This window comes from Xiphias gladius, chromosome 23, assembly GCF_016859285.1.
Source record: "Xiphias gladius isolate SHS-SW01 ecotype Sanya breed wild chromosome 23, ASM1685928v1, whole genome shotgun sequence".
Classification (NCBI taxonomy): domain Eukaryota; kingdom Metazoa; phylum Chordata; class Actinopteri; order Istiophoriformes; family Xiphiidae; genus Xiphias; species Xiphias gladius.
This window is the reverse complement of record NC_053422.1, coordinates 18,021,909-18,048,612: the sequence shown is the minus strand read 5'-3', so window position 1 is coordinate 18,048,612 and position 26,704 is coordinate 18,021,909. Positions and strand designations below refer to the sequence as shown.

At 44.0% G+C, this 26,704-nt stretch overlaps 2 protein-coding genes across 4 annotated transcripts in view; one reads left to right on the top strand and one right to left on the bottom strand.

Moving 5' to 3' along the window:
- The first annotated feature begins 363 nt into the window (after positions 1–363).
- fgf16 (fibroblast growth factor 16) lies at positions 364–7,201 on the top strand. 2 transcript variants are annotated; one of them, XR_005706522.1, is made up of 4 exons: positions 364–1,428; positions 3,200–3,303; positions 5,461–6,032; positions 7,078–7,201. XR_005706522.1 is itself a non-coding variant. In XM_040119091.1 (3 exons), the coding sequence occupies exons 1-3, from the start codon at positions 1,125–1,127 to the stop codon at positions 5,704–5,706; spliced, it is 654 nt and encodes a 217-aa protein (XP_039975025.1). In that variant the 5' UTR covers positions 364–1,124; the 3' UTR covers positions 5,707–6,111. The 2 variants fall into 2 exon arrangements, 1 of the variants encoding a protein (XP_039975025.1); XM_040119091.1 differs by lacking the exon at positions 7,078–7,201 and having other exon boundaries at positions 5,461–6,111.
- Positions 7,202–10,295: 3,094 nt separating this feature from the next.
- The window catches only part of atrx (ATRX chromatin remodeler), a 32,142-nt gene continuing 15,733 nt past the window's right edge, over positions 10,296–26,704 (bottom strand). For both annotated transcript variants that reach the window (XM_040119360.1, XM_040119361.1), the window contains exons 25-34: positions 25,982–26,132; positions 24,261–24,361; positions 23,289–23,397; positions 22,952–23,129; positions 22,298–22,489; positions 14,379–14,528; positions 12,374–12,490; positions 11,241–11,336; positions 10,909–11,037; positions 10,296–10,571 (exon numbers count right to left, since the gene is read on the bottom strand). In XM_040119360.1, the coding sequence (XP_039975294.1) occupies positions 10,347–10,571; positions 10,909–11,037; positions 11,241–11,336; positions 12,374–12,490; positions 14,379–14,528; positions 22,298–22,489; positions 22,952–23,129; positions 23,289–23,397; positions 24,261–24,361; positions 25,982–26,132 (1,448 nt within the window). In that variant the 3' untranslated portion in view covers positions 10,296–10,346. The remainder of the gene's footprint in view (positions 10,572–10,908; positions 11,038–11,240; positions 11,337–12,373; positions 12,491–14,378; positions 14,529–22,297; positions 22,490–22,951; positions 23,130–23,288; positions 23,398–24,260; positions 24,362–25,981; positions 26,133–26,704) is intronic.

Here is a 26,704-nt window from a genome sequence, read left to right as displayed (position 1 = left end):
AAAAAAAATGAACATTTTTGGAAGAAGTTAATAAAAAATCATCTGAAACACTTTTTTTTTTAATCAAAGCTCTTTTGCAGTCTCCCAAAAGTTCATATGCGTCTGCACCAGTCAGATTTGATACTACACGTCATCAGCATTTGGATTTTCTTTTTTTTTTTCTTTTTTCTTTTTTTTCTTTTTTCTTCCTTGCCAGTAGTACAAGTGGTTAAGCTTCTGGTTTGCTAGAGCACATTGCAAACGTTGTGCAGAGGGGCGAGGAAGCACCTGCTTCCAACAAGGAGGTGGAGAAAATGCTCTCATGAAAACGTCCAACTGCAGTGGTTGGCACTGTCACTTTGTGCAGGAGGTTGGTCTGCTCTGAGATTACGCACAGGTTATTTTGATAGTCTTGTGGGAGGGGGGGTGCGTTCACCTGATCCTTTGCGGTTTTCCTTCTTCTTCTCCAGGAGAGGCTATGGTGTGACCAAATACACGAGTAAATTATGGATTGCCTTTTGTGGGGAAGTGGTTGTTACGGTTTATGATAAATGTAGCTTTCCGGCTTTGCGTCAGCTGCCATTTGTGTTTGAACAATGATGGTCTTTGCCTCTGCATCTGTGTCGCATTTAAATGCACCGCAAACTGTTGCCAGAGTTTCCTGCCTCTGGATGGGCGATGTGGTTTTATCAGAGAGCCTCGGACCGCGATCAGGAGCGCGGGAGCTATGAGGAGATACTTCTGGACTTGGACCTGCTTGGTCGGAAGATAAATACAGCTTTCTAAGAGGGCAGTGGCAGAGCCGTAGCTTTTAGACAGCGGCATCACCAGCAGTGAAAGCTGGACTGAGAGTAGTCTACACATTCAGTAAAGGAAACTGATGCGCGTAAGAAGGGATGCCAGCCAGGCGTGGCTTGTGTTTGAATATCCAATGTGAGAATGCGTGGGGAGTATGTATATAATAGAGTCTTTCCATCTGATAAACAGTGATATCAAACTGATGATCAAAGCAAAGGACGATTAATAAACTGAGAGGACTCCGCTGATTTCGGAGGAGCGGGGCGCGCTGGGTACACTTTGTGCGTGCATGGACCGGACTCGCGTAAACTTTTTTTCTCCCTCTTTGAGTCCACGACACATTTGAAATGCCTTCGCTCAATTTGACAGCTGTGCACACAATGGCAGAGGTCGGGAGTTTACTGGGGACGATCGACCTGGATTTACAAAGCTTTCCTGCACTCGGGAATATGCCCATAGCGGAGTCTCCCGTGGGGCTGAATGAGCGGCTGGGGCAGATTGAAGGGAGGCTGCAGCGGGGGTCGCCGACGGATTTCGGGCACCTGAAAGGGATCCTGAGGCGGCGGCAGCTCTACTGCAGGACCGGCTTTCAGCTGGAGATATTTCCCAACGGGACAGTGTATGGGACAAGACAGGACCACAGCAGATTTGGTGAGGGTGCTTCTTTGCCATTGGACTTTTTTCTTCTTTCTTTTTTTTTTCCTTTTTATTTATTTTTTTTGCTTTAAAAAAAATTCAAAACTGAAGATTTTGTTGTATCAGTAATAAGCCTACAGTTTGGTTTACTTACTATTATTGACAGAGGGGTCTAGATAAAAAAGGGGTGAAGTGTGGCCTCTTGAGGAAAGCCATTATCAATATTACGAAATTGAACTACAGTTTTTGGTGATTTACGGGGTTGCTGCTATGCGATATTTCCTGTGTTGTCAATGTAGATCACTCTCACTGCTGTCACTCGAAAAGTGGGTGAAAAAAAGTGGGTTTAACGAAGACGCTTCTTCTTCTTCTTCTTCTTCTTCTTTTTTCCCCCCCTTGCCACACGTCCCCGGGTGAATACCCGTTCGTGCGTCACTGTCACCCGGCGCGCGGGAGAAGCAGAGCCACACACCTTTCTCCGGCAGTCCCCGCTGCGCGCGGGGCGCAGGTGCCTCTCCTCGTGCGCAAACGAGCAGCGCGTGCGCGTCTCGGCGGTCGCGGGCCGCGGCAAGACGCGAGCCCGCGCCTCGGCTCCGAAGGTCTGGTGCCATTAATGGAAATGGAGCGAGGTGCGGCTCGCCGGAGAAAAATCGATAAACAGATGAGGTCAGAGGACAGACACGCACACGTCTCGCGCCCCATATCCGCGCGGTCATCTCACAGGTGCGGGCCGGCTCGCCCGCTGCGGAAATGCCGCGGAATAGCTCTGAATTAAAGCATGACCACTGCGGAATTCGGGGAAGGTTTAATGTTCAGACTTCAGCCAAAACAAGCCAGTTTACAGGGATGGGTGGTCCGCGTGTTTGTTTCTGGCTTCACTTAGCTTCAAAATGCGAGGTCTTTGTCAGAGCTGGAGGGAGGACATGGCTTTGATTAGAGGGATATGAAACACACTCCTCACCCCACAAAAAATTAGAGGGATCTTCTCTGTGATCCTCTGGCATCAGATGAGGTCGAGGAGATGGGGACCAGGTGGCTGTAAAGCCGGCCTCTGCGAGTCAGCGCGGCCAGCTGGATCCTCTCTGACTAACCCCGGCATCACAACAGCCAATGGCTTTTAATTTTACCGGTTGTTTTCCCCGCCTTTGAAGTAGACGTTCACTTCGCAGTAACTTCCCGTGAGTCAGCAGTTCACTAAACAGCTTTACCCACATGTCAGCTTCATAAAAGTGACTTCTTAGACTGTATTAGTAACCAGCTGGGAAGTCCCAAAGACAGGATGAACACATTTATAGACACCACAGCCCATTATGATAGAGTGGAGCGATTTATGTTACTTAAGTGAGACTAAAAAAGGAAAGCTAGAAATCAAAGAAATCCTCCACTGGCACTGCTCTAATCCAGTCTGTAGATTTGTCTTTTCTGCTGTAATTAGTGACAAAGTCAGTTATTTAGTGGCCTTAAATGCGCAATTTTTCAACTGAAGGAAGTAGATGCTGATGGTTTTCTTTGAGCATGTCGGAAATAATACAGACTAAGAAGCGTATCGGGACACGAGATGACAGTGAACAATCTGCAGAGCGGAATCAGCAGTAAAAGCAAATATAACCGAAGCTTTCACTCCCTGAGACATGTATCTGATACATAGTGTGACTGGTCTGCTGCCACATCAGAGGAGGCCACTTGTTGCTGTACTCCTGGCTGCTTCCTCAGGGGGGGGTTTACAAGTTTGTTTGTGGGCTTCATTGACTGGTTTGTGTTGTATTGTGTGTGTGTTTGACCTCAGGTATCCTGGAGTTCATCAGCCTGGCCGTGGGTCTGGTCAGCATCAGAGGGGTGGACGCCGGACTCTACCTCGGCATGAATGAGAAGGGAGAGCTCTATGGGTCGGTGAGTCGAAAAACCCCTCCTTTCATTTGCAGCCCCACCCTTGCCATGCAGCCCAGGGTCTCATTCACAACAAGCCTGGCCCTCGATGCACACGGCTGGCTTCCCAGAACTCGCCGTCTTCAAGCCCTTCTCAGGAAAATGAGCATATACGTCAGTACTGAGCTATCTAAAAGAAGATTTCAGGAGAAATCTGAGGGCCCGTTTGTTATCAAGGTTCCTGTACATGGCAGATGGGAAAACCACAGTGAGACAAAACAAGCAGTCTATGTTTCTCCCACACTCTCTCTCTCATACCGCCCTCTCCTGCTGCTTTCCTTCCGCATGGTGACCAGAGATATTAATAATGACAGTAGATTTGACTTTTAGACCAAAAACAACAGCAGCAGTATCACAGAAAGGAATGAAAAGATATTTTATACTTGTTACTAACGCGAAAGGATTCAACGAAATGCAGCTTTAGAGAGCAAACCGACTTCTTCCTTTAGTGTTGAGATATGCAGAAATATTTACATATTTTCCCAAAGTGGAGACAGGAACGTTTGGAGTCACTTTGGACGTGTGCTGAGGGTGAATTCGGTGCAGATTGTATCTCTTCGCACAGCTGGACTTAAATTAGGACCACAGTGTTAAATATAGAAGAATTATCTTGTTTTTTTCCAAAGTAAATGTAGGTTCTAGAGAACATCTGTTTTTTGGGGGGGTTTGGTGGTGGTGGGGGGGTGGGTGTTGTTTCATTTTGGCTGACTTTCTCTCACATGTGGTTGGTATCTGGAGACAGAAAGAGGGGAAATGGAAGAGATAAAGACAATGAAGGGGAAGTATGTGAGGGTTACCTGTATCAGGTGTCCCGGGGCATTACCTGAGGGCCTCTCGGGGCTCAGACCCCCCCTGGCTCCGAACATTTTGAACAGAGGCTACATTTAAGCACAGCCATTATGTAGAAAGTGCAGATATTGTTACTGCGTGCTATCAGAGTCTGGCATCCTGGAGCTTTGACCCTGGGGGAGGGGCGGGTGATGGTGGGAGGCAGTCATTTTATGGGGGGGGGGGGGTAATTGCACACCTGACTGAGTCACCTGACTGACAGAGGGAGCGATGTAGACATAGTCTGTCTGAATCTGAGAGGCCAGGGGGATGGGGGGTGGGGGGGTAACAGGTAGAATGGTGCTTCCGTCCCACAACCACCAGACCTTGACAAGCGTTTGATCCAATGAGGTTTGTGTGTGTGTGTTAGGATGAAGCTAGTCCAGTCATGTGCCCTCAGGGCTGTGTTTACAGACAACAGCTCCACCACACAGCCGCAGCCAAGCAGAGCCTGACAGCCAATCAACAAAATTGCTGCTGGAATAAAAACAAGGAGACTCTTGCACAAACACTTGCAAGAACTATAAAGTTTGCTAAAGGCAGAGAATGACTGATGAACACGAACATTTATCTTCTTCTCGGCCAAAAAAAGTTCAAGTTCAAGGGAAACAGTGTCCAGGAGGGCTAGCAGGAGGGAGAGTGGGAGATAGCAACTGTTTGGGACACCCTCAAAGTGGTTCATATTTGGATCTTAGTCTTCAGCGATACCCTCGACTCTCCTGAGGTACGGCCCTGCTGCAGTGTAGCAGAGACTGCTCCAACCCTGATGTCTCTTGGTGTTCTCACACCGTCACTCAGCCAACACACCGCAGCCCTCGCTCATGCTGCACCGTCAGTGACGGCCGAGGCTTGAGAGCTGCTCCGTGTGTGTGTGTGTGTTTGTGTGAGGAAAGATTGTGCTCCTGCTCACTGCTCTTGTTGCATCACAGGGAGGGAAATAATTCTCCGTACACAAGAAGAGGTTAACAGGTCTGAGGAGTGAGTGTGAAAGCAGCTCATAATGACTACCCCCCCCCCCCCCTTTGTCATAATGAGCACCTGTTGGATGATGATTCTCTGCTGTTTGATTTCAGCTTTCAAGTGGAGTGCAAAATATTTAATGACAAACATGAACTAGTACGTCAGTAACAGTGGAATCTGCATGCAAAGCAGCATGATTCATCCCAATCTCTACTGCATTTTAATGTCTCTTTAATCTTTCTGTTGTTGCAAATGTTCCTTTTCTTTTTCCCTATCAGTGTCATGCAAGTCGGGCTTCAGCAGATGACTAATATGTTGTTTTCTCTCCTGCAGAAGAAGCTGACAGCAGAATGTGTGTTCAGGGAGCAGTTTGAGGAGAACTGGTACAACACCTACGCTTCAACTCTGTACAAGCACACAGACACGGGACGCTTCTACTACGTGGCCTTAAACAAGGACGGCTCGCCCAGGGAGGGCGGCAGGACTAAAAAACACCAGAAACTCACCCACTTCCTACCCAGGCCGGTGGAGATTGAAAAGATCCCTCAAGCATACAGGGACTTATTCCAGTACAGGTGACCAGCACTTACACTTGGAGAGCTGGTTACAGAACAGAAATAAAAGAAGAGGAGAGAGGGGGCCTTGTGGATATTTTGGACCTGGTGCGGAACTGTTTACCCTCAACTCCCCCTGAGGTCACTGTGTTTGCGCTTTCAGCCCACTACCAAGCACGTACAGCACTGACATAAACATTGTGCATGTTCCTGGATGTTGCTTCTTTGCTTCTTTGGTGGACTTGTGACCTCGGAGAGGAGGGAAAGTTGTCTTGTAAAACCACTACGGACACGGAGGAAGGAGGCCCACATGACTGCCCAGCTGTGGGGCGATCAGGACGATCAAATCAGGTGCCACGTCTGCTCAATAACCACTTTTTAGAGGTGAATGCGTAGGTACTGAAGCGACATGCAACACGGCAAATGGAGTCGCGGCGAAAAAAATGAACGGTTGAGCACAGAGAAGAGACTTTTAGAAGCTCCAAAAGAAAAACGGAAAGCACTGCAGATGTCACACGGTGCATCGGTCACGCACTATAAACAGTCATGGTAACATTAAATGTAAGAGGAGCACATTCCACATACACAGAGATAGATAGATTGAAGGCAAGGGTCAGAAATACACAAACTCTGTACTGCATGCGGTCTAAGTGATAGGTTTGGATAGTCAGGTACTAAAGAGTCTGTGAGGCAGATAACAAACTTATACATAGGGGAGCTGGAGTTTTTTTACGTTGTCTTCAAAATCAAAGATGAGACCGGGGATGTAAAACCTCTATAATGAATGTGTGATAGATGAAAGAGCACTTACTGCACATCCCCAGTCCCAGCTGTAGGCTCCCTTGGTCCCCCATGTAATTATCATTCTAATGATCACATTCATCACATCTAAATAAAATATCGTGCGGCATCTTGTAGGAGTTGTATGCAAAACAAGCGATTAAGCTCGGGACAAAAGCACTTCTCTGACTGTGGTTGCAAAGAAGAAGAGATGGGTTTTTAAAGGATGGTGACGTGTAATGTTCGGAGTGTCAGGAACATTATTAAAAATGCAAGCAGCTGAGTTGTACATATGGGTGATCCTATTTATGAGATGTACAATATATTTATTTTCTACATATAAAGTATAAATATAAATCTATATATTTATTTATTGCAAAGACTTTATTTTGTAATGAACTTGAAGTTATCTGGACTGTAGATTCTACTGAAATTACACCAAAAAAAAAAAAAAAAAAAAAAATTAAGAACTGCAAAGAACATGACAATAAAATTGTCCTGCTATCGAGAACTCATTGTGACAGACTATTTTTGCTTGGATAAAAATCTGATGTACCAATTAAAACCAAATATAGATAACCATGTGAATGTTGCATTTCTTTCCTTTTGCTTCCAGCCATGTCAGCAGTGTGGCTCTGTGAATGGCAATATCGGTCTGTCGGCGGGTCAGTCCACCGCTTTGGTCCAGACTGAAATATCTCAACAACTGTTGGATGAATTGCCATAAGATTCTGTACCGACACCGAAAGTCCTCAGAGGATGGATCCTGCTGACTTTGGCGAACCCCCTGACTTTTTCCTCAAGCGCCACCATGATGTCGAAGTTTTTGATTTTCAAATGATAATGAACAGACCTGCATTAAAAAGTAGCTTTCCTTAGTCTGAACAGAAGACCATTATTATGCTGCATGCTCATTATTATTAGAATACATAATTTCCAATGTAATGTCTTTAAAAGCAGTGACCTTGTGGCATTTTGTCCTGCTGTCTAAGAGACCGAGAGAAAATTGGGTGAAAAGATACAGCTGATTTTTTTCCCAGAGAACATCCATACAATCCCATGCCAATTTGCCCTCATAAACCCTTTACCAAGTAATGTGCACAGGCCTTCTCTGTCTCCATAAGGTCTTAGTCAGCCTACATCCACCGTACAAAATCAGATTCCTTATGCAACTGGATCCTGACTCCTAATTGGCTTTACACATCAGCATGGATTTAGAGCAGCGATTGGTTGTTCACCACAGTGGCCTCACAGACCCCACTATAGTGTAGTCTGCAGCGGGTCTTTTCAATGGACAGAAACAGCTGCCTGCTGCACAGAGAACCAGCGGGGATGTGCTGTAAACCTGGAGTGGTGGTAATCTGGGGCTAAGAGGGGATGGGATCAACATTTCAACATCTGCAATAGTTGTAATGTTTCTCCACTGGCAGATATCTGTAAGCTGTGAGAGCAAGCTCCCCTGGGGGGGAGGGAATGGAAAAGTCAAAGACATGCAGGGGAAAACCCTGGCAGACTGAGAAATGAAAACAATACCGGGAGAGGGGAAAAATAGATGAAAGATTGAAGGGGGAAGAGAGTGGGACAAAAGGCACTTAGTGCTGTGGGTGTGAAACACAGGGACAGTGCATCAGGTGGTATCAGCTAGCTGCTTTCCAAGTGTTAATTAGTAGGTCTAAAATTTGGGAATAGGGAATTTCTTTGCTCTCTTGCAGAGCTGAGAATATACAAGGCACTTTCATATCAGTATGGTAAATATGAAGCTAGAGCCAGGAGACAGTAATCTTAGTTTAGCATAAATACTGTAAGCGGTGGGGGCTAGCCTGGCTCTGATCTAAGGCAAAATAGACCCTCCTGCCAGCACCTAAAAGGCTCACTAGTTAACATGATGTAACTAGTTTAACCTTGTTCATAAGCCCAAGTGTAAAAACATGAAGTAGTGCATTCACAAGGGGTTATGTAATTCTGGTCGGGCACAGTGGCTTTGTGAAGTCTCTGCTGGTTCGTCAGGCACACAAGGGCGATTTTGTTACCTTCGGACAGAGCCAGGCTAGCCGTTTCCCCCCGTTTCTAGTCATTATGCTAGGCTAAGCTAACCGGCTGCTGGCTGTAGCTTCACATTTAGCGTACAGAAATTAGAATGGCATAAATCTCGTTATCCAACTCTTGGCAACAAAGCAAGTAAGTATCACTCAAAATGTTAAACTATTCCTTTAATTTTACACAAAAACAGTTTTCTCTTTAGTGATTACACAACTTTTAAAGCCCAATGCCCAGGCCCAGTTGGGCTTCAGACACGTTATCATGCAGGTGTGTAATAAAAAGTTTGTGGAAGACCTACAATAATAAATAAGAATGACCCCCCACCATAAATTCAGTCAGTGCAAAGGAATGCAGAGTGCTTAAAAACAACTCAAACACAGGAGTTGCTCATCCTTTTGGTCACTTTATTAAATGTTATATTAAATACTTATCAAGATAATAGCAGATCAGATTCATGGCAAATCATGTTGGTGTATTTGCTAACATAAGAACATTCTTAGAGGGCGGCAAAAAAGTTTTTCTACACTTATGAAATACACCTTGTGCAAACACAGGAGCCAACTAGAGACAACAGGCATCTCTTCATAAGAAAAGTACATATTCCTCATGTTTAACAGCTACACCAGTTTAAGCATTTAGAAGCAAGAATGTGCCAAAGTAGAGTACAGGTAGTCTGGGTGCCTGCCTTGTTCGACTAGGGTGTCCAGGAGGGCAGTTTCTCACAAAGCAGAGGACACAAATCAGTCAGCTATGATAACATTTCCAGTCTTTACTTCTTCCTATCAAGTCCAACCTGAAACACACATTTGAAACTGTAACAGACAAGTAAAGGGAAAAGTTTTGGGCCCTGTGATACATGGCTGAAGTGGTTGTGCTTTGTGAGACCCAGTCAGTCACCCAAGCTTGGGATCAACACAAGTGGAACATAAACAATGAACAGGACGCACAGTGCTATGCTAGACAACACATGACGATGAGAATGATGTTACAAAAAAGGTCATAGGAACCGGCAGGCAGTTTTGAACAACACAAGCATTCCATTACCATGTTCAGCGACAACTAATGTAAACACTTAAAAGCATAATAGAAAAGGTTCTCAGCAAATCTCAAATCTCAGAACTTTACAGAGCTTTTTTTAGGAAACAAATATAAGGCCATAATTTTTTACGATTTTTCTGTTGACTTAGCAGTTTCTTCTCTCGCCCAAAAAGAACAGGACTTTGCAGCACCAACAGATGTTGGTGATAATTGTGGTGGAGGAATCTACTGGTGCTAATAATCATGTCGAGCTTTACATCATAGAGTCCTGTCACCCACGACACTGGTCCCACTCAGGTTTAGTTAGGCATTTAAAACAGTATAAAAACTGAGTTTAAATAATATGGAAACCCTCTTAAGGGGAAAACAATACAATGCTTAAAAGCATTGGGGGTAAAACTTGTTTGTCTTTAAATACATGAAAAATGAAGATATAGAACTTGAATAACATTAAGGCGGTATATACATTTTTTTTTTCCTGTTGAACTTCCTAACAGATCCTTAAAACAGTCATTTATACATTATATCCACCTTCTCTCAGTTAACTACAGAATAAAGGACTGAGAGTCTGTCCCACTTGAGGCCACAGTGGACATCAGCCTAGTCTCAAAACTACTCCACACTTTGCTTGGTGCACCGGTTTGCTTTGAGCTCTCAACGGTCTCACAGTGTGTTTCTTACAGGGCCACACTTGGACTGGGCCACTGGGAGCCAGCTAGCTGAGTGGGGTGGTGGGGGGGTGGGGCGGTTGGGGGGTGGGGGGTGGGGGGGTGGGGTGTTGCGGGACTGAAGAAGAGTCCTTCTGACCTACAGGCCCTTGGAGGGCCCAGGATTCTTGCCCATGCCTTGGTGGGAGCCCAGGCCGTGGAGCTGCTGGTAAAGCCCCAGCAGGTCCATCTGGCTGATCCCACCACCTCCCATCATGCCGTTCTGCAGGGCCAGCTGGTTCAGGTAGTTGGCCTGGTTCGCCATGGCCAACTGCTGCTCCTGCATCTTCCTGTTGGTGATCAGCTTCTGGACGAACATCATCAGCTGGGCAGACGCAAACATAGAGAGACAGTTTAAGTAAAAACAAAAAACTTCAAAATTACTACTGTAATTAAGTAACCACCACCTGAAGACCTTACATGTCCGAAGCACATGTGTAGATAATGGACAATAAAAACTATATACATTGAAAATTGGCCAAATGACAAAAGCCATTACCAATGTATAATGTAATGGCTTATTTAATTATTGACTTAAATATGAGAACCGGTTATTGGTTATTTTTCATAATTAAATAGGCTAGTTTGCTTGTGAAATGGTGTCTGCAGACATTGTCTTCTAGTTATCAACTGCTGTGGCTCGTACACACAGCAGTTCTTACCGTCTGCTGCCTGGTGAGAACGTCCCGGTAAATGGCATCCCGGCGCTTGATCTCCAGCTCCACACTGGCCTGTCGTCCCAGAGCCATAGACTGGACCTGACTCTCCGTGAGCGACGGGTTCTCCTTCCACTGTGGGGAAAGACGACAGCTCCCACATTAACCTCAACCACCATCACAACTATAATCATGTTCCAGTCCAGTGAGAGAGAGGACTTCACTAAAAGCACCGCTTTTGATAAATAAAGATTCTTGCTCTAAGGGTAGTTATCAAAGCTATCTTCATTGAGTTTAGGCTGATTTGGAGGCAGTGTTGCACAAGTTTTGACACTCACCACTCTGGCGATAGTGTCCTCCAGTGACTCCCGTGATAAAGTCTTCAATGCATTTGTTGCTTCAATGACTTTCTGTCGTCCCTGGTTTATAAGGTCCTGCAGACAAATGACGGAGATGGAAAACATGAAACAAGATGTAGGGGAGCTGTCCTCATTTTCACCATAAGCAATGGATACGTAACTGTGGGGATTCACTGCAAATACTAACTGCTCGTCTACTTTAAACCTGGATTAATCAATATTTTTGAGATTAACATAGAATGAAATGAGTAATGTCAAAAGCATCATTCACGGTGACACTGAACGGCGCAGCTCTACAGAAATTCTTATAGCTCGTTGTTTTGTTTTTATACCCTGAATATTTACTATACTGTTCAGTCTCAACACTTCCAACATCCCTATAGGCAGCAAATACCATGAAAAAAAGATGTAATTGGTTATCTCTGCCCAGCACCAAATAGCAGATGAAGTTAGCGAGGAGCTGGTGAAGAAATTCTCAGGGGTTGATGAATACAAAGCTAAGAGGAGGGTAAATATTAGATTTACATTCATCAGGTGGTCAGAAACAAGACTCCCAATAAATGCTAATCCTACTCTGTGTGCTGAACGTGAAAATAGGCAACACATTAGCACTCTGTAGTCAGCTAATATGGTGGTACATTTAGCTCCATTAGTATGTTTGATGATTTTAAGCTCCAAAATCTGTTATTAGCTCCTTAAGAGGGGGAAATTGAGTTATTGAATCAGTTTTACATGTTCATAAGAGTCTGTCTGCTTACAAAGATAGAGCTGCAACAACATCATTTCTTACATGCCATGATGACAAGAATTGAAGCCAGTATACAGTATTTTTTACACTCAGTTGACTTTCTTATTGAAAAACACAAATCGCCTCTTAGACCTTCTGTCCTCTCCCTCGGGTCAGAGGTGCCCACGTGTATAAATAGCTTCTGCCCCCGACATGGAGTATTACAAACTGTTTGATGGGGGAGCAGGGCAGAGCTGGGCTCATTGGCTACTAAACTGTTGTCACAATTAGCTGTGGGGTCTGAGGAATGTGGGGCACCATGCCGTGGGGGAAGGAGAGGGAGGAGCGAGAGGCAGGAGAGGGGAATGTGGAGCTCATTACTTACCTCCAGCTGCTGGTTGGTCATGGAGGCCAAAGCCGCCACGTTGTAGGAGAAGTAGCTGGTGGTGCCCATGTCCATGTGGGAGTATGCCGTCTGGTAGTTGGTCCTCATGGACAGACCCTGACAGATAAAAGACAGAGACAGAGGGGGGAGCGAGGAGGCAGAGGCCCCCCCCGGCATCCAACAGAAGAGCAGGATTAGTACACATCAATTAGGCAGTTGTTAAGAGCCACCAAGGGCATGACGGGAGACTGTGTCACTGCGGTCGACCAGAGACGAAAGTTCACTCCGCCTGTCAACCTCATTTACACAGAGACTGGTCCAGCTCTTCCCTTCATGTTCAGTCAGTGAACTTGACAACAAAGCTTTCAACTCTTCACACATTCGACTTGTTTCACTCTGCAAGAGCAACAAGTCGCCTGATATCAGCCTGCTCCTCTTGTATTAAACGTGTGTGTATGTGCGTGCCTGCGTGCGAGTGCGTGTCTGGGAGAGAGAGTAGTGACCTGAGGTAAACAGTCCTGTCCCAGTAAAGGCCAGCAGGATGCCGATGTTTGTGTGTAATTGAACCTCTGCTGCAGATGGTTTTCCCATGCCCTGTAATCTGGCCATCCGGTGTTTGTGTGTTTGTGTGTGTGTGCGCGCGTTTCTGTGTGTGTGTTTGTGTGTCTGTGTTGGCGGCCAGTGGAGCTCTTTGGACTTGGACAAAGACAGGTGTGCAGGTCTAAACACTACAAACCTCAAAACAACCACAAAAACAGAACACACATGAACAAACACACACGCACATTCCTCACTTTTGGGTTTGACATTAACAAGCAGCCAATCTTGGGTTTCAGCTGCATCCTCAGATGCTCTGCAGGCCTCAAACATCTTCAGACAGACAGACACAAACTCTAGACTTGACTTCATTTCCAAAACTCAGCGTCTGAAATCTAAATTTATGACATGAGCCTCGCTAAGCTCTGCACCGAGCTGAAGTCATCCCAGTGAGGCAGAGGGCTCCTGGGCTCCGTTTAGTTTTGGGCACCTGATCGTGTTCTCACAGTTTTTCCCATTTCCTGAGTTGCAAATCTGATATTCGTACACATAGCTTTTCCTGGCCACCACCGGCCAAACCTTAAGTTGTGAAGACATTAGCAGAGGCCAGGTTACGTTCCAGTTGTTTCTCCTACAAAGCTCAAAGTATGCTGTGTGATACTGAACAGCCTCTCATGGATGAAAGTGAGTACTTTTGAATCTTTAGTATATGACAGATTGCAGTGATGTGAACGCAATCGAAATCCTCACATTCGACCTCAGCGCCACTGTTTTTCCTGCGACTGGGAACCCTCTGTTCTCTTGAAAAGCAGAGGAGCTAGGAGGGAAAAGCCGCTTAAGGCACACAGAGGGCAGAGGAGGGAGTGTGTGTTGGAAAAATAATCATTAGAGTGAATTAGAATCTAGGATTACACGGGGGGAGAGGAGACCTGCCTCTGCTCTCTTACAACATCAAGTCGCTCCCCCACACACTTCTCTAAATAAACCCCACTAATTGCACATTGATTTGTCCCACAAGAGAGGAGAGGGAAGAGGAGGGGACAATGGGGGAGGCACAAGGGGAAAAGAAAGTAAAGTAAAGAGTGAGGGGTCCGTAACCCTCTATGGACCTACGTACTTACAGTAAGTAGCACTGACACTGCTTGGACAGCCTCAGAGATTTGTAGAGCAGATCACTAGCCTAATGGTGGGCCAAAGTGACCATCACTTGAATAGGGGGGAAGCCCTGTCATCTGCTTACTCTACGTGATGAAAGGATTATAGAGATCCAACACTAACTCACACATCCTGACAAACAAAAGTGAGGCCTCGCTTAGCTCACCTTGCACTTTGATGTCAGTGACTTGGAGAATGAGGGACACAAGTGCTAAGTCCTGTATTCGCGTGCCTTTGATTCTGGAACCGGTGGATATGCCACTGCGCAGCATGCAGGTTTGTGTGTGTATGTGTGTTTTTTTTCCTTGCCTACCTTTTTCTCTGCTTCATACTCAGCCCAGGCAGCCTTGCGATCCTCCTCGCTCAGGGCCTCCTCCTCCTTGTGGTCCAGCAGGGAGTCGTGTTCATGGTAACATGCGATCTGGTCCTTATTGTTCTGCAGCATCTCAGCCAGGAAGGGATCCTACAGCAGGGAAGATGACAAAAAGATGGAAAGGGTCACAGTGGGTTTAAAGTCATCACCGGAGGGGAGGGAGAGTGGGCTATGGGGGAGCTGAAGAAGGCCACACTGTAGGTTACTGTATATTCAGACTAGCAGCACAAATCCCTTTTTTTTATGTGGCATATCCAGATTGGAATCAGACTGCTCTTATCAACTGCTATTAATTAAAAAGAAAACTTCATGTACTGTGCAAAGTATGCAGCAAAAATGCTCATGAACAGAGGTAGATATCTGCTGGATTAAAACAATGTGTTTCTTAATAAAATGTTCTGTGAGCTGCAGAAAGCACACAGGACATTTTAATCAAATTCTATTAAGATCTCTTTTTCTGTTGGCAGTTTTTTTTTCAACTCACCTGAACCCTGAGACATTCATAAACTTCTTACATGCAAAACTGATTTTGGCTAAACATAGGTGGTTTGAAATCTAGCTCAGATCCAATTTGTAGACGTGTGCCTCAATATGTCCTCTTAAGTTAGATTTTAAATGGTCTTTTTTTTAATAGCTTTTTGGGCCTTTATTCAGTGTTTACGAGTAGAGAGATGACAGGAAATGAGGAGGGAGAGAGGTCAAACAAACTTCCCTGAATCAAATCCAACCTAACACTTGGATTTAAGAAAACACAACTTGGATTTCCCTGTAAGAAAATTAAAAAGACATGTAAAACAACAAACGAAATAAATAAATAAAGGATTTTTTTTGGGACTCTCATTTCCATGACTACATTGTTACTGAAAACAATACCTGTGTAAAATTAAGAGAGCTGGGCCAGGCTCCACTCACACAAACATGGTTTAAATTACTCTCTCTGCAGCACGTTTGCTTTTCTTTGTCTCGACTTAGCTTTACATTAAACTGGAACTTTGCAATCTGGAAATAAACGTCATACAGAAGTTGCATCATTAGCCTCCACACGGACCAATTCATTGAGGGGCTCCACACTTCTCCCAAGCTCCTCTCCCTCTCATTTTGAACAGTGACAAGAATTTAATCATAGATGCCACTGGTATCAAGAAAGAAAAAATACATAACAGAAAAAACACACTTTGAAATTAAGCAGCGATTTCAAACCTGTATTGAATAAACTGAAAATAAACACCAGGCCAGACGGAGTGAAACTGGATCCCTGAAAGGGGGGAGAACTGAGCAGCACGAAAACTACACAAGAACCTATTTTTAGGTTCTCCGCAACTCCAGAGAGCGACAGATAAGGTGACTAAAACAGGTAGGTGCCAAAGAGCCTCTCACCAGCATACCCATCAACCTCCAAAACTTTGGCCTGGGATCTGATTGTGCTCCTCAGTGACACATGTTTATGTTTCTCAGCCATCACACTCAATCAGGACAAAACCAGGCCACCCCTGAACACCGAGACATTTCAGAGCAGAGGCACAGCGAGCAATTCAGCTGCTCTCTAATTAGGACATAAAAGCACAGGAGAGCCTGTTGGCCTGACTCGGATAAAAGGCATCCATCGTGGTTTGTTCTGCAAAATAGGTGAACACCAGGTCAAATAAAGGCCACAGCAGATTCCAGCACAGGCACATATGGTAACAATGGTATAGACGCGACATGCATAGTATGATGAAGTCCAATTCTGACTCAGTGGTGATACTAAGGATTATCCAGTGGCCACTCAGATGTTAATCTGGGCAAGTTGATTTGTCAGTCACAGTTCCCCATAAATGATCATCTACAAATTTCCACCTCTCTGCTTTCCGATTGGTCCGTCGTCCTGCCTGAAGGAGGAGAATGATGGCAGGTACTTCTAACTATGACAAAAAAACAAACAAAAAGAAAATCTTTTGCTTCATGTGATCAGGGATTTCCATTGGTTTAAAAAGGGAGAAGGCCACTCCTGCAATACTTTGTACTGCTTGCTGTTGATTCTTAAATAAGGCAGATTCAGCTGGATTATTTTTAAGTCAATGACAACTACAGCCAACAGGCACAAGTCCACGACAGGAGCTGGCAGCTTCTTGCCTTTTTGCTGGTATAACCAGAAGCTCTCATACTGTGAAAAACATCCAGGACGCTCCCCTCATCTGAAAAAGCCATAGCGCCTTGCTAAATAAAGACCAGACTCGGGAATTTGTTTTTATTCCTTGGTTAATGCTTTAGTTTAGTACTGTTAACCACTTAAATTTAAGCTATGTATGGCTAAAGCTGAAACTTGTTGAGCATGTACAAAGTGTCTGTAAGTATTATTCAAATGCATGAAAGAAGAGCACTTTTGACTACTGACCTGGTAACGGGTCAATGAAGCTGCAGGTCAAATGACAGTATAGACGCCCCCACTAGAACCCAGTACATTCTGGGATACCAAAGTAATCCCCACCAGTAATGACTCTGGGGTGGTCCGGTCCATCTCCCATCCTGCTGTGCTCTGTGTGTGTGTGTGTGTGTGTGTGTGTGTGTGTGTGTGTGTGTGTGTGTGTGTTTACGCGTCCCGAGCCAGCACTAATGATTGTACGTAACCTGACCTGGGCTATTGTCATCCTTATGGAGCTGCATGGTAAAACCTATCGCTTTAGTGCAGGGGAAAAGAGAAAGCAAGAGACGCTGGGTGGGCAGATGCTCAGGCATAGAAGGAAGTACATTACCCCACTAAACTCAATTTGTATTGTTTTCCCCCCTCTGAGAATAAATATAGGGTGCAGGGTGAGTATTCCAAAAGCGTGAAATCTAGAAAGGAATTTTGGCATTTGACATCACGGTGTGTTTATGTGTTCAGATGTAATAATGGAGGTGGCAGGCCATGTCTGAGGACAAGCTCAAGACTTTAGACTGAATGATCTCAACAGATTCAGTCTCAGCGAGGGCCTAGTAATCTGCTGTCTTGATTCTCAACCGCACTTTTGTGTAAATAAGTGCCTTTTATTCACCATAGGACCTGCAAATGTGCTGTAAATGTAAAGGAAGCTCTAAGCTGGGTGTCTTGGCTTCAGCTGAGCAAAACAAAAACAAAAAACAAAACAAAAAAAACTTCGTGTAAGAATTGGTATACTTTTCACACAAACATGACATGTACCACTGTATGAAACCCTTTCCATTTTTTCCTTTGAGAGAACAATTTATGCCCTCCTTAAGCCAAATTCTTGTACGCGTATATATTATGAAAATGGCTACCCTGCCAGCAGTCCATAAATGATGTAAAGCAGTTTTCAAACTCGGCAGCTCTCACATCACAAAGATGAAAACTTAGGAGTCGACATAAGTGGGCCTGATTTAGATTTTAAAACTTGGCACAGGCACCCACATGTATTGTACCATTAGACTTTCAGTAACGCTTAACTGTAAAAGGTCTGATGCAATTAAACACCCGCCTGCATTAATAGCTGTGGGGTGTATGCAGGCAGGATTTTTGGCCGCATTATCAGATATTTTCTGGAGCTGAGAACATTTTCAACCACGTTAACCCAACTTCCTGCATCTAAACAGCCACTTTATTGTGTTAAGAATACGTCAACTATGCCTCTATAGTCCCAGTTTTATTTTATCCCTATCATTGCAACAACAATAAACCCCTTGTTAACAATACACCACACAGGAGGCACTGAATATGAAGGAAGAGTTGAAAGGTAGTGAGTTTGGAAAGATATGGTGGGAAAACAGAGGGAGAGAAGGAGAGATAATAATGAAGAGAAAAATGAGCCTTAAAGTGGGAAAGTGACAGACATCCTCAGTTGTCCGACTATAGTAACTAGTTTCTCAAATAGTCCAGGACTTGCTGAAGGTACTCAAAGTGGCTGTGTCTGCCAGAAACTGCTTTTGACGCACAGGTGCGTTAACCATAGCAACCGAGGGGGCCAAGACGGGAGAACTGCGAGTGGCTGAGATAACTGTGATATCTAAACATAGCTGGTCCAAACTCTCTTTCCCCCCAGCTGCACACAAATGATACACATCACCCTACTGGCCAACTTTAAACAGTTTCTCTTCAGAAGAAACTATGAGCACAGTGCCTGACATCAGGAGGCCACCCCTGCCCTCAGGACCCTGTTGTCTTTACACCCTCCAGGGCCTGCATACAAGTCAGAGGTTTTATCTAGCTGTCAGTCAGTTAACAAAAAAGCAAAATCATGCATGTCACAAAAGACTAAACAAAGACAATAAACATACCACATTCCTATAAAAACAAGCCTCAGCTAGCAGTAGTATGGGGGTGTAGTTCTACTGAAGCTCGCTCTAAGGCCCAGCCAGCTGGAGCTGGACGGGCAGGTCAGAAAGGATAAACGAGTAGTCAATGAGAGTATGATGGTGGAACTGTACTGGGAGGGGGGGAAAAAAAAGTCAAAAAATGGAAACTGGTTTCTGAATTAATCTGAAGTGAAGCAGGCTCTGTGCCAGCTGTAGTAGTTGGGAGTGTGGGAATGGAAAGGTAGTGAGGTGTTGCTCAGTTCAAATTAGATGTGAAGGGCTGTTCCCCATGGGGTGAAAAGCCTGCAGTTATAGAGAGGGAGGAGACGTGATATCACTTAAACGTGGGGATAAACGCGGCGCACATTTTCAAACAGTCTCTCCTGGGAGACACAGTGTCACACTCAGCAGTTCAGATAAAAAAAAAAAAACAGAAATGTGTAAAGAAAGAAAAAACAAAGCTCGAGAAGTTCAAACCCTTCGGACCCCCACACAGCTCACCAATAATGGCATGAAGTGGGTGTGAATGCCAGATTGTCTGTTTTGAAAAGTTACAGAAACAGTCAGATATTTAGAAAGACATAGCTCCCCCCAATCCAACATCAGAAAGGTGTTTCAGAAGCTGTTCGATCATCCGACTAACGGTTCCGAAGTAGTATACTGGCGCTTTAATATCTTTTAGCAAACTTAGGCCATTACACTAGACTGCTGTATGTCATCTACTACAACACTGTTTAAAAACATACACTGTCAGTGTTCTGTTGCATTTCTAAGCCCATTTTATTAAAGCCTAGCTAAACATCACAGCATTGCTAAATAATATCAGTGACAAACAAACGAAAACTTATTTCTACAATCATCTTATTCCATGTTCAACTACCAAACAGAGATAAGTCATATAACAGACAGAGTCACCGATATCTCCACAGACAGTAGTCCCAGCAGACTGAACGCAGCAAACGAGGCCCACAGCTCTCGCTTTTTCACACCTGCACCAACTCAGTGTCCTGCTGTTGCTGTCATTAGTGCTCTCTCCACCTGCAATGCAACAAGCTCAGGCATGTTTCTGAACGCTGGCAAAAAGCATTCTGGGAAGTGTAAGAAACCACTTACCCAGGTATAAGTAGCCGGGGTAGGTTGAGGGTGCATACAGCACAAAAACTGTATTGCAAAATAAGTCCTGGAATCCACTGATCATCGCTGACTGATGATATATAATGCTTAAGTGTATTCGAGGGGGAATTTTCTTTTAAGGTCAAAGTGATTTCCTTCCCCTAATGAGACAAACATGGTGTGGCTTATTGCTCCCGTCTGCTCCTGTCTATACTGTGGTTCGAGTGCAGCCTCCCCACAGCCTGTCAGCATACCTGACAGAGCCTAATGACCACTGCAGACATTACCTGCTGAGAGCACATACAGAGAAGTACGCCCACAGCCTGCCAGCTTGATTGACAGTGCAAATGTAGCATCATTTGCAGGGAACACTGTGGAGTTTAATAAAAACTGTCCACAAACTAACCACGCACCCTTTGTGCAAGTGGCCACATGGTATATGGAAGATATGAGTGTGATGAACAGGAAATAGGTAAGGGTGGGTGGGGAGTGAAAATCTCATGTCTGGGTTGCGAGGACCTTCTTTGTCATTACGGGGAAGTGCGCCTGCTTCCTTTGTCTCCAATTAGTTTTTCTGAAGAGCAGAGAGACATCTTTAAGAGAGGGGTTTAAATAATGACCCTTCATCATGCAGGGGAGGCCACGGGGAGAAAAAGAAAAAAATTTTACTGAGCTCGCTTTGAACATTCAATAGGCAGAGTGGCGAGTCGGGGCAACAGATGGTCTTGAGAATGGCTGGGAGAAGCCGGGGTGGGGTAATGGTGGACGGGGGAAGAGAGTGGGGACATCAGTACGGACAAGGGGAAGGGGAGTGGAACTGAAGGTAGGATAAGAGGTGAGGGAGGTGCAGCAATGACAGCGGCAAGATATAAGCAGTTAGAGAAAATAAAGAGAGGTTAACAGGGGAGTAGATAGGAGGAGTGATAAAATACAATTCTGTATTGAGTTTTCCCTTCTACATGAGAAGAAGGATTAGATGAAAATAAGACAAATTCAGGTTCTTAAGCTGAAATATCAACCACTGCCTCTGTGGCCCGTGTAACCTGAATTTCAACTCAATATGCCCTCTCTAGCTGAGAAAACAGCACTTCCCAGTGTGAAGAGCCGAAGAGAAGAAGTAGAAAACTCTTTCTACTGTGGCTCGAATCATTCTCTCCTTCTGTGCAGAGCGTTGTTGGCTGAAAGTGATGGAGGGTGTCTGACTCATCTTCACATCATTCCAGACAGCAAATTCCTTCCGTAATACTGCAGTCCTGCTGCCACATCAGAGTTAACCCCCTGGCCAAAACAGGTCAGCTTGTTAAAGAGCTTGTCAGCCTCTCCGTCTTTAATACTGTGTCACATAAATGTCACTGGGCCCATTAAACATCATACACATCTAACAGGCCGCGGCTCAATGAACACATCTTTCCTCTTCAAATCTCCAACTGTGTTCTGCTGTGCTTTAAGTATGCTACTCCTGCTTCAGAGGAAAATAGAAGGTGAGAGCAATGATATCAGCTGCCGGCTGAGTGGATTCACACAGTTCTCCTACCTCTTAATATTCATGAAAGGAATAGTGATAAAGATCTTTTGACAGTGTAAATGGAAAACAGATTTCCATCAAGGCGCACTGAAAGGCCACTTGAATGTCCAGTGAAAGAGCAACCAGGTTGGATATAGTGTTTTGTCTATCCATTCTGTTTACAGATTTCTGCAGAGTAACCCAAGTCACCCCAAAACAAAGAGGTAAAACCACTTAAGATGTTCTGAATAAACCCCAAGAATGCAAAAAGGGAAGGAGAAGGAAAGGATGGGAGTAATTCAAAGACCAGCAGAGAGGTAAAAGAGCAAGGAATGAATGAAAACAAAAAAAAAGGGGGAGAGCACGTTTATAGCAGGGCAGCAGCAATGTTGCAATAAGAAGACTATTTAGTAAATAGCAGTAAACAGACAAATCTGTGCAGCTGTGCGGGGTTGGATGGCCCATGTAAGGGATGTGTGCTCTTATTAAACCCCAGGGGACCCAAATAGTGACACAGCACCTGCATTAAAGAGAGAAGAGGCGAGTGCAGGATTATGAGAGGAAACGAGAAGAAACAGAAAGATCCCAGAAAGGCCAAGCAGGATACAAGCTGGCACTGTGTCTAAATAACAGTTTATCATCGAAGTGCTAAACTTCAAAAGAAAGAACATACTACTTGGTGCAAGTTTGGAAAAAACAAGCTTGGCATTTAAAATGGCATTCTGTGCCATGTTTGTTGAAGGATAAAAGACTATTTTACTACTGCTAATAGGTAACAGCTTGCTTTTCTGCATTTCCTTTAGGGATCAGTCTAAAGACAACCATGAAATCTCAGTCAGTGGTTCGTCACAGACCAATTACACGTCTGATTTATCCTAAATTTAATTCCTAAAAAGATGTTTAGTCCAGCATCAAAACATAATTTGGCAATCTGAATACATACTGTAGATGGCATACACATATGATTGATCACCTTAGGAAGCATGGGCGTGGCTTTCTTGCTTTTCTTCTCTGAAGGATCATCCAGCAAGTCCGGCTCAAAGGTGTAGAGCTCGGCCAGCTCGTTCATTGTAAAGTGCCTCTCAATCTGCTGCTGGTCCACCACCCGGAATGACAAAGACTGTTTGGTTACCTGCCGCTCATAAATCTTCTCCTCCATTGTACCCTGAAAGAAGAGAATGAAATGAGCAGAGAGCCAAGGAAAAAATAGACAATCCAAGGTTTACTCAAAAGGCAGTAAGTGTCCTCTGTATGCACAATTGAGGGTATTAATTTGTCATTCATTAGTGTTACAAGCAAGATCACTGAAGCCACCGAGATTCAGTACAAATGCACCAGCCAGTGTTTTAGAGATTCCACATTGTAATTTTGTCACAGTTTTATTGGTTACCAATCCAAACTCCCTACCACTGCCTAAACATGTTAATTATGTGTTATTACTCAATAGTATGAATTTTCTTTGCTTCCTCACATCTGGCCGATAGCATATGAGATACATGTTTTTATTATGGCTGTGTAGGATTTAACTTAATTCCATTACTGTCCACTGAACTGTCTATCAGCTGATGACAGTGGCCTGTCAAACAGCACATCTGTAGATAGAAACAAAACAGCATGTCAAGCCCACCTGGGCAAGGAACCTGTAGACGTAGACGGTCTTAAGCTGGCCAAAGCGGTAGACTCTGAAGATACTCTGGATGTCATAGGAGGGGTTCCAGGAGGCGTCGAAGATGATGACCCTGTTGGCTGCCACCAGGTTGATGCCAAGGGAGCCGGCTCGTGTTGAGATGAGGAACAAACGACCTCTGGGAAAGAGAGTTAATAAGCCCTACACAATTATCAGCTGTCAAGCATTTTGCTTTAAGATGCACTTTAAATTTAAGCACTGTTTTTGTAGTTTCAGATGTCTGGAAAGTTTGGTTTTATTATTGTTCTTTGCTTAACATAATAATAAGGCACATTACCTTGTGTTACTGGTGTCATTAAACTCTTCAGCCCACTTCTTTCTGGTAGTGGCGTTAGTGGAGCCATCCAGGCGATAGTAGTCAATGTTCCTGAACCACTTGCCTTCCCCTTCACAAAGATATTACAGAAATCTACTTTGAGTATTCAACATCACCATCTATACCCCACAAAGCCTTCAAAAACACATGTATCACCATCTACTTGGCCTTTTCCTTGTCAAAAGGACTTAGTTTGGGTATTAGCAGACAGCAGATAGATGGCTATGTTGATTAGAGGCCAGCCGTGTTTAGCCTTCAAGATGGCGACCCCCCTACCAGCCTTCATAACCAACATTTCAGTATGTTTCCAATTACGGCACTGTGATCTTTTCATTACAAATTACAAACCCTTGAGCAAACATTTTTTTGTGGAATAAAAAGTCAAGGTCTAATCATTTTCAAAATGAAAGTTAAAACAGCTGCTGAAGTTTAATTAGGAACATGACCTTACACCAGCAGCAGTGTGTATGTGTGTGTCTGTGTGTGTTTAAGGGTAATAAGCAAACCAGCGATTACAAGAATACATGTTGCATGTGGGCTGTCTTACGAATGTGAAACATGCATCTCCATATGAAAATACCTCAGCCCTCTCCAAAGCTATGTTAACTTTTTTTTTTTTTTTTTTTTAAATCTCACACACAGTTCAGTTCAAAGACTACAGTGTAAAACCACAAAAATGAACCTCGGGACAGACAACTGGGCTCCTCGAGCTCCATAAGTAAGTAGCTCGCTTATAATATTAAACATTGCTTGGTGATTTTAGCACATCATGAAACCAAGAACAGCCTTTTAAGTCATAACATGCAGAGGGAAGTTGATCATAGGCAAATGTAGGATCAGTTAGTGAAGTAAGGTTAAGACATGTCGACTGAGTACAGTTAAAACTTCTTGAATAAAACAGGCCGTGTCAGACTGCACAGAAAAAAAACGTACCTTTGTATGGAGAGGGTTTGTCCTCATCTTTAGCTCTGCAAGCCAGTTCAAGGAAATCCTCAATTAGGTCCAGAGAGATGAGAGACTGACTGAACACCAACCTGAGGGACGCACGAAGACCGAAGTTACACCAGTATCACTTAACAACAGTTACAGCTAGGCCCATAAGTATTTGGACAGTCACACAATTTTCATAATTTTGCCTCTGTACTCCATCACAACAGATTTGAAATAAAGCCATCAAGATGTGATTGAAGTGTAGACTTTTAAGCTTTAATTCAAGGGGTTTTACAAGAAGTATCCCATTAATCGTTCAGGAATAAGTCATTTTTATGCATAGTCCCTCATTTCAGAGGCTCAAAAGTAATTGGACAAACCGATATAATTGGAAATATAACAGGATTATGTTTAATACTTGAATGAAAATCCATTGCAGTCAATGGATGCCTCAAGTCTACAACCAATGAATGTCCCCAAATGGTTTCCTACCTTGAGATGCTTTGCTAGGCCTTTACTGAAGCTACCTTCAGTTGCTGCTTGTTTGTGGGTCTTACTGCCCTCAGTTTTGTCTTCAGTGAGTGAAAAGCATGCTCAATTGGGTTTAGGTCAGGTGACTGACTTGGCCATTGACAAATATTCCATTTTCTTTGCCCTGAGAAGCTCTTGGGTTGCTTCGCAGTATGTTTTGGGTCATTATCCATCTGCACTTTGAAGGACCATCCTATCAGTTTAGCAGCCCTGTACACTTCAGCATTCCTCCTGCTACTTCTATCAGCAGTCACATTATCCATAAAAACCAGTGGGCCAGTTCCATTGGCAGCCATAAATGCCCATGCCATAACATTGCCTCCACCACGTTTGACAGATGACGTGGTATGTTTTGGATCATGAGCCGTTCCTTTCCTTCTCCATACTCTTCTCTTACCATCATTCTGGTACAAGTTAATCTTGGTTTTATCTGTCCAAAGAATCTTGTTCCAGATATAGGCAGGCTTTTTTTAGATGTTTACTGGCAAAGTTTAATCTGGCCTTTCTGTTCTTGAGTGTTACCACTGGGTTGTACCTTGCTTTAAACCCTCTGTATTTACATTCATGAAGGCATCTCTTGTTTGTAGACTTTGAATGATGATACGCCTGCCTCCTCGGAGTGTTCTTGACCTGACTAGATGTTGTGAAGGGTTTTTCTTTACGAAGGGAAGAATTCTGTAATCATCCACTTTAGTTGCCTTCTGTGGTTTTCCAGGCCTTTTGTTGTTGCTCAGTTCACTAGTGCATCCCTTCTTTATAAGAATGTACCAAATTGTTGATTTGGCCACTCCTAAAGTTTCTGCCATCTGTCTGACCGCTTTGTTTTGTTTTTTCAGCCTACTGATGGCGTCCTTCATTTGCATTGACACCTCTTTGGACCGCATATTGAGAGTTCCCATGAACAGCTACCAAATGCAAATTCAAGACTCGGAATCAACTCACGACCTTTTATCTGATTAATTTTTCATGAAATAACGAGCGAACAGGCCACATATTTGTCGGAAACCCTTTGAATTAAAGCTGAAAGTCTACACTTCAATCACATCTTGACTTGTTTGTTTCAAATCCATCGTGGTGGTGTACAGAGGCAAAATTAAAAATAAAAAAAAAATTAGTCACTGTTCAAATACTTATACACGAAAGTATCATACTGAAAACCAGCAGCTTAACAGAAAAAAATCAGAGGGACTTACACTTTATCGTCCACTTCCTCGGCCATGCGCAGGACCTCAAAAAGGAGCACCATCTTTCCGGAGTGCTCCAGGATGTCAGCGTCAGCCTCAGTGACAAACTCCTTGTGCCAGTCAGCAGAGGGACTCCCTGGTGCTGAGCCAGATGGCCGAGCTGTTTGTGATACATACAGTTACAGAGTAGTCTTCATGCAGTCAGTGAAGACTCAGGACAACAAGCATCAAGCTTCCACTACTGAGCTTCACTATTACACGTTGTTCTGCTACACTGCACCTGCAGTGTGTGCAGAAGTTAGTTACCAAAGCAAGATTGTCATTAAATATATGTCCTTTTATTCTGTTTTCCAGGTTTATATGGTCAATCAAGTTTCTCATGCTTGCTGTCTTTTTGTTTACATTTTAATTTGACACCAGTTTTATCATTTTTAACTTTATAAATGTAATGATACAATGACATCTGTAATATATTGACCACCAAAGCATTGCAAAACCAGCTCAAAAGGCATTTACTTGGGTTAGGGATTTAATTCATGCTTCTCAGCCGATTGGATCACCTTTTACCAGTCAGAACCACAAACCTAGATACAGCACTTAGTTCAAAACTTTAAACATTATGCTGTTTATGGTTGTCTTCTAGTCCCCGGAGACCCAAATTTTCCCAAATTTCTGGCTTCCAGGCTCAATCAACTCTAAGTGGATATTTTTCAGAAAATCTAGGAACAAAAC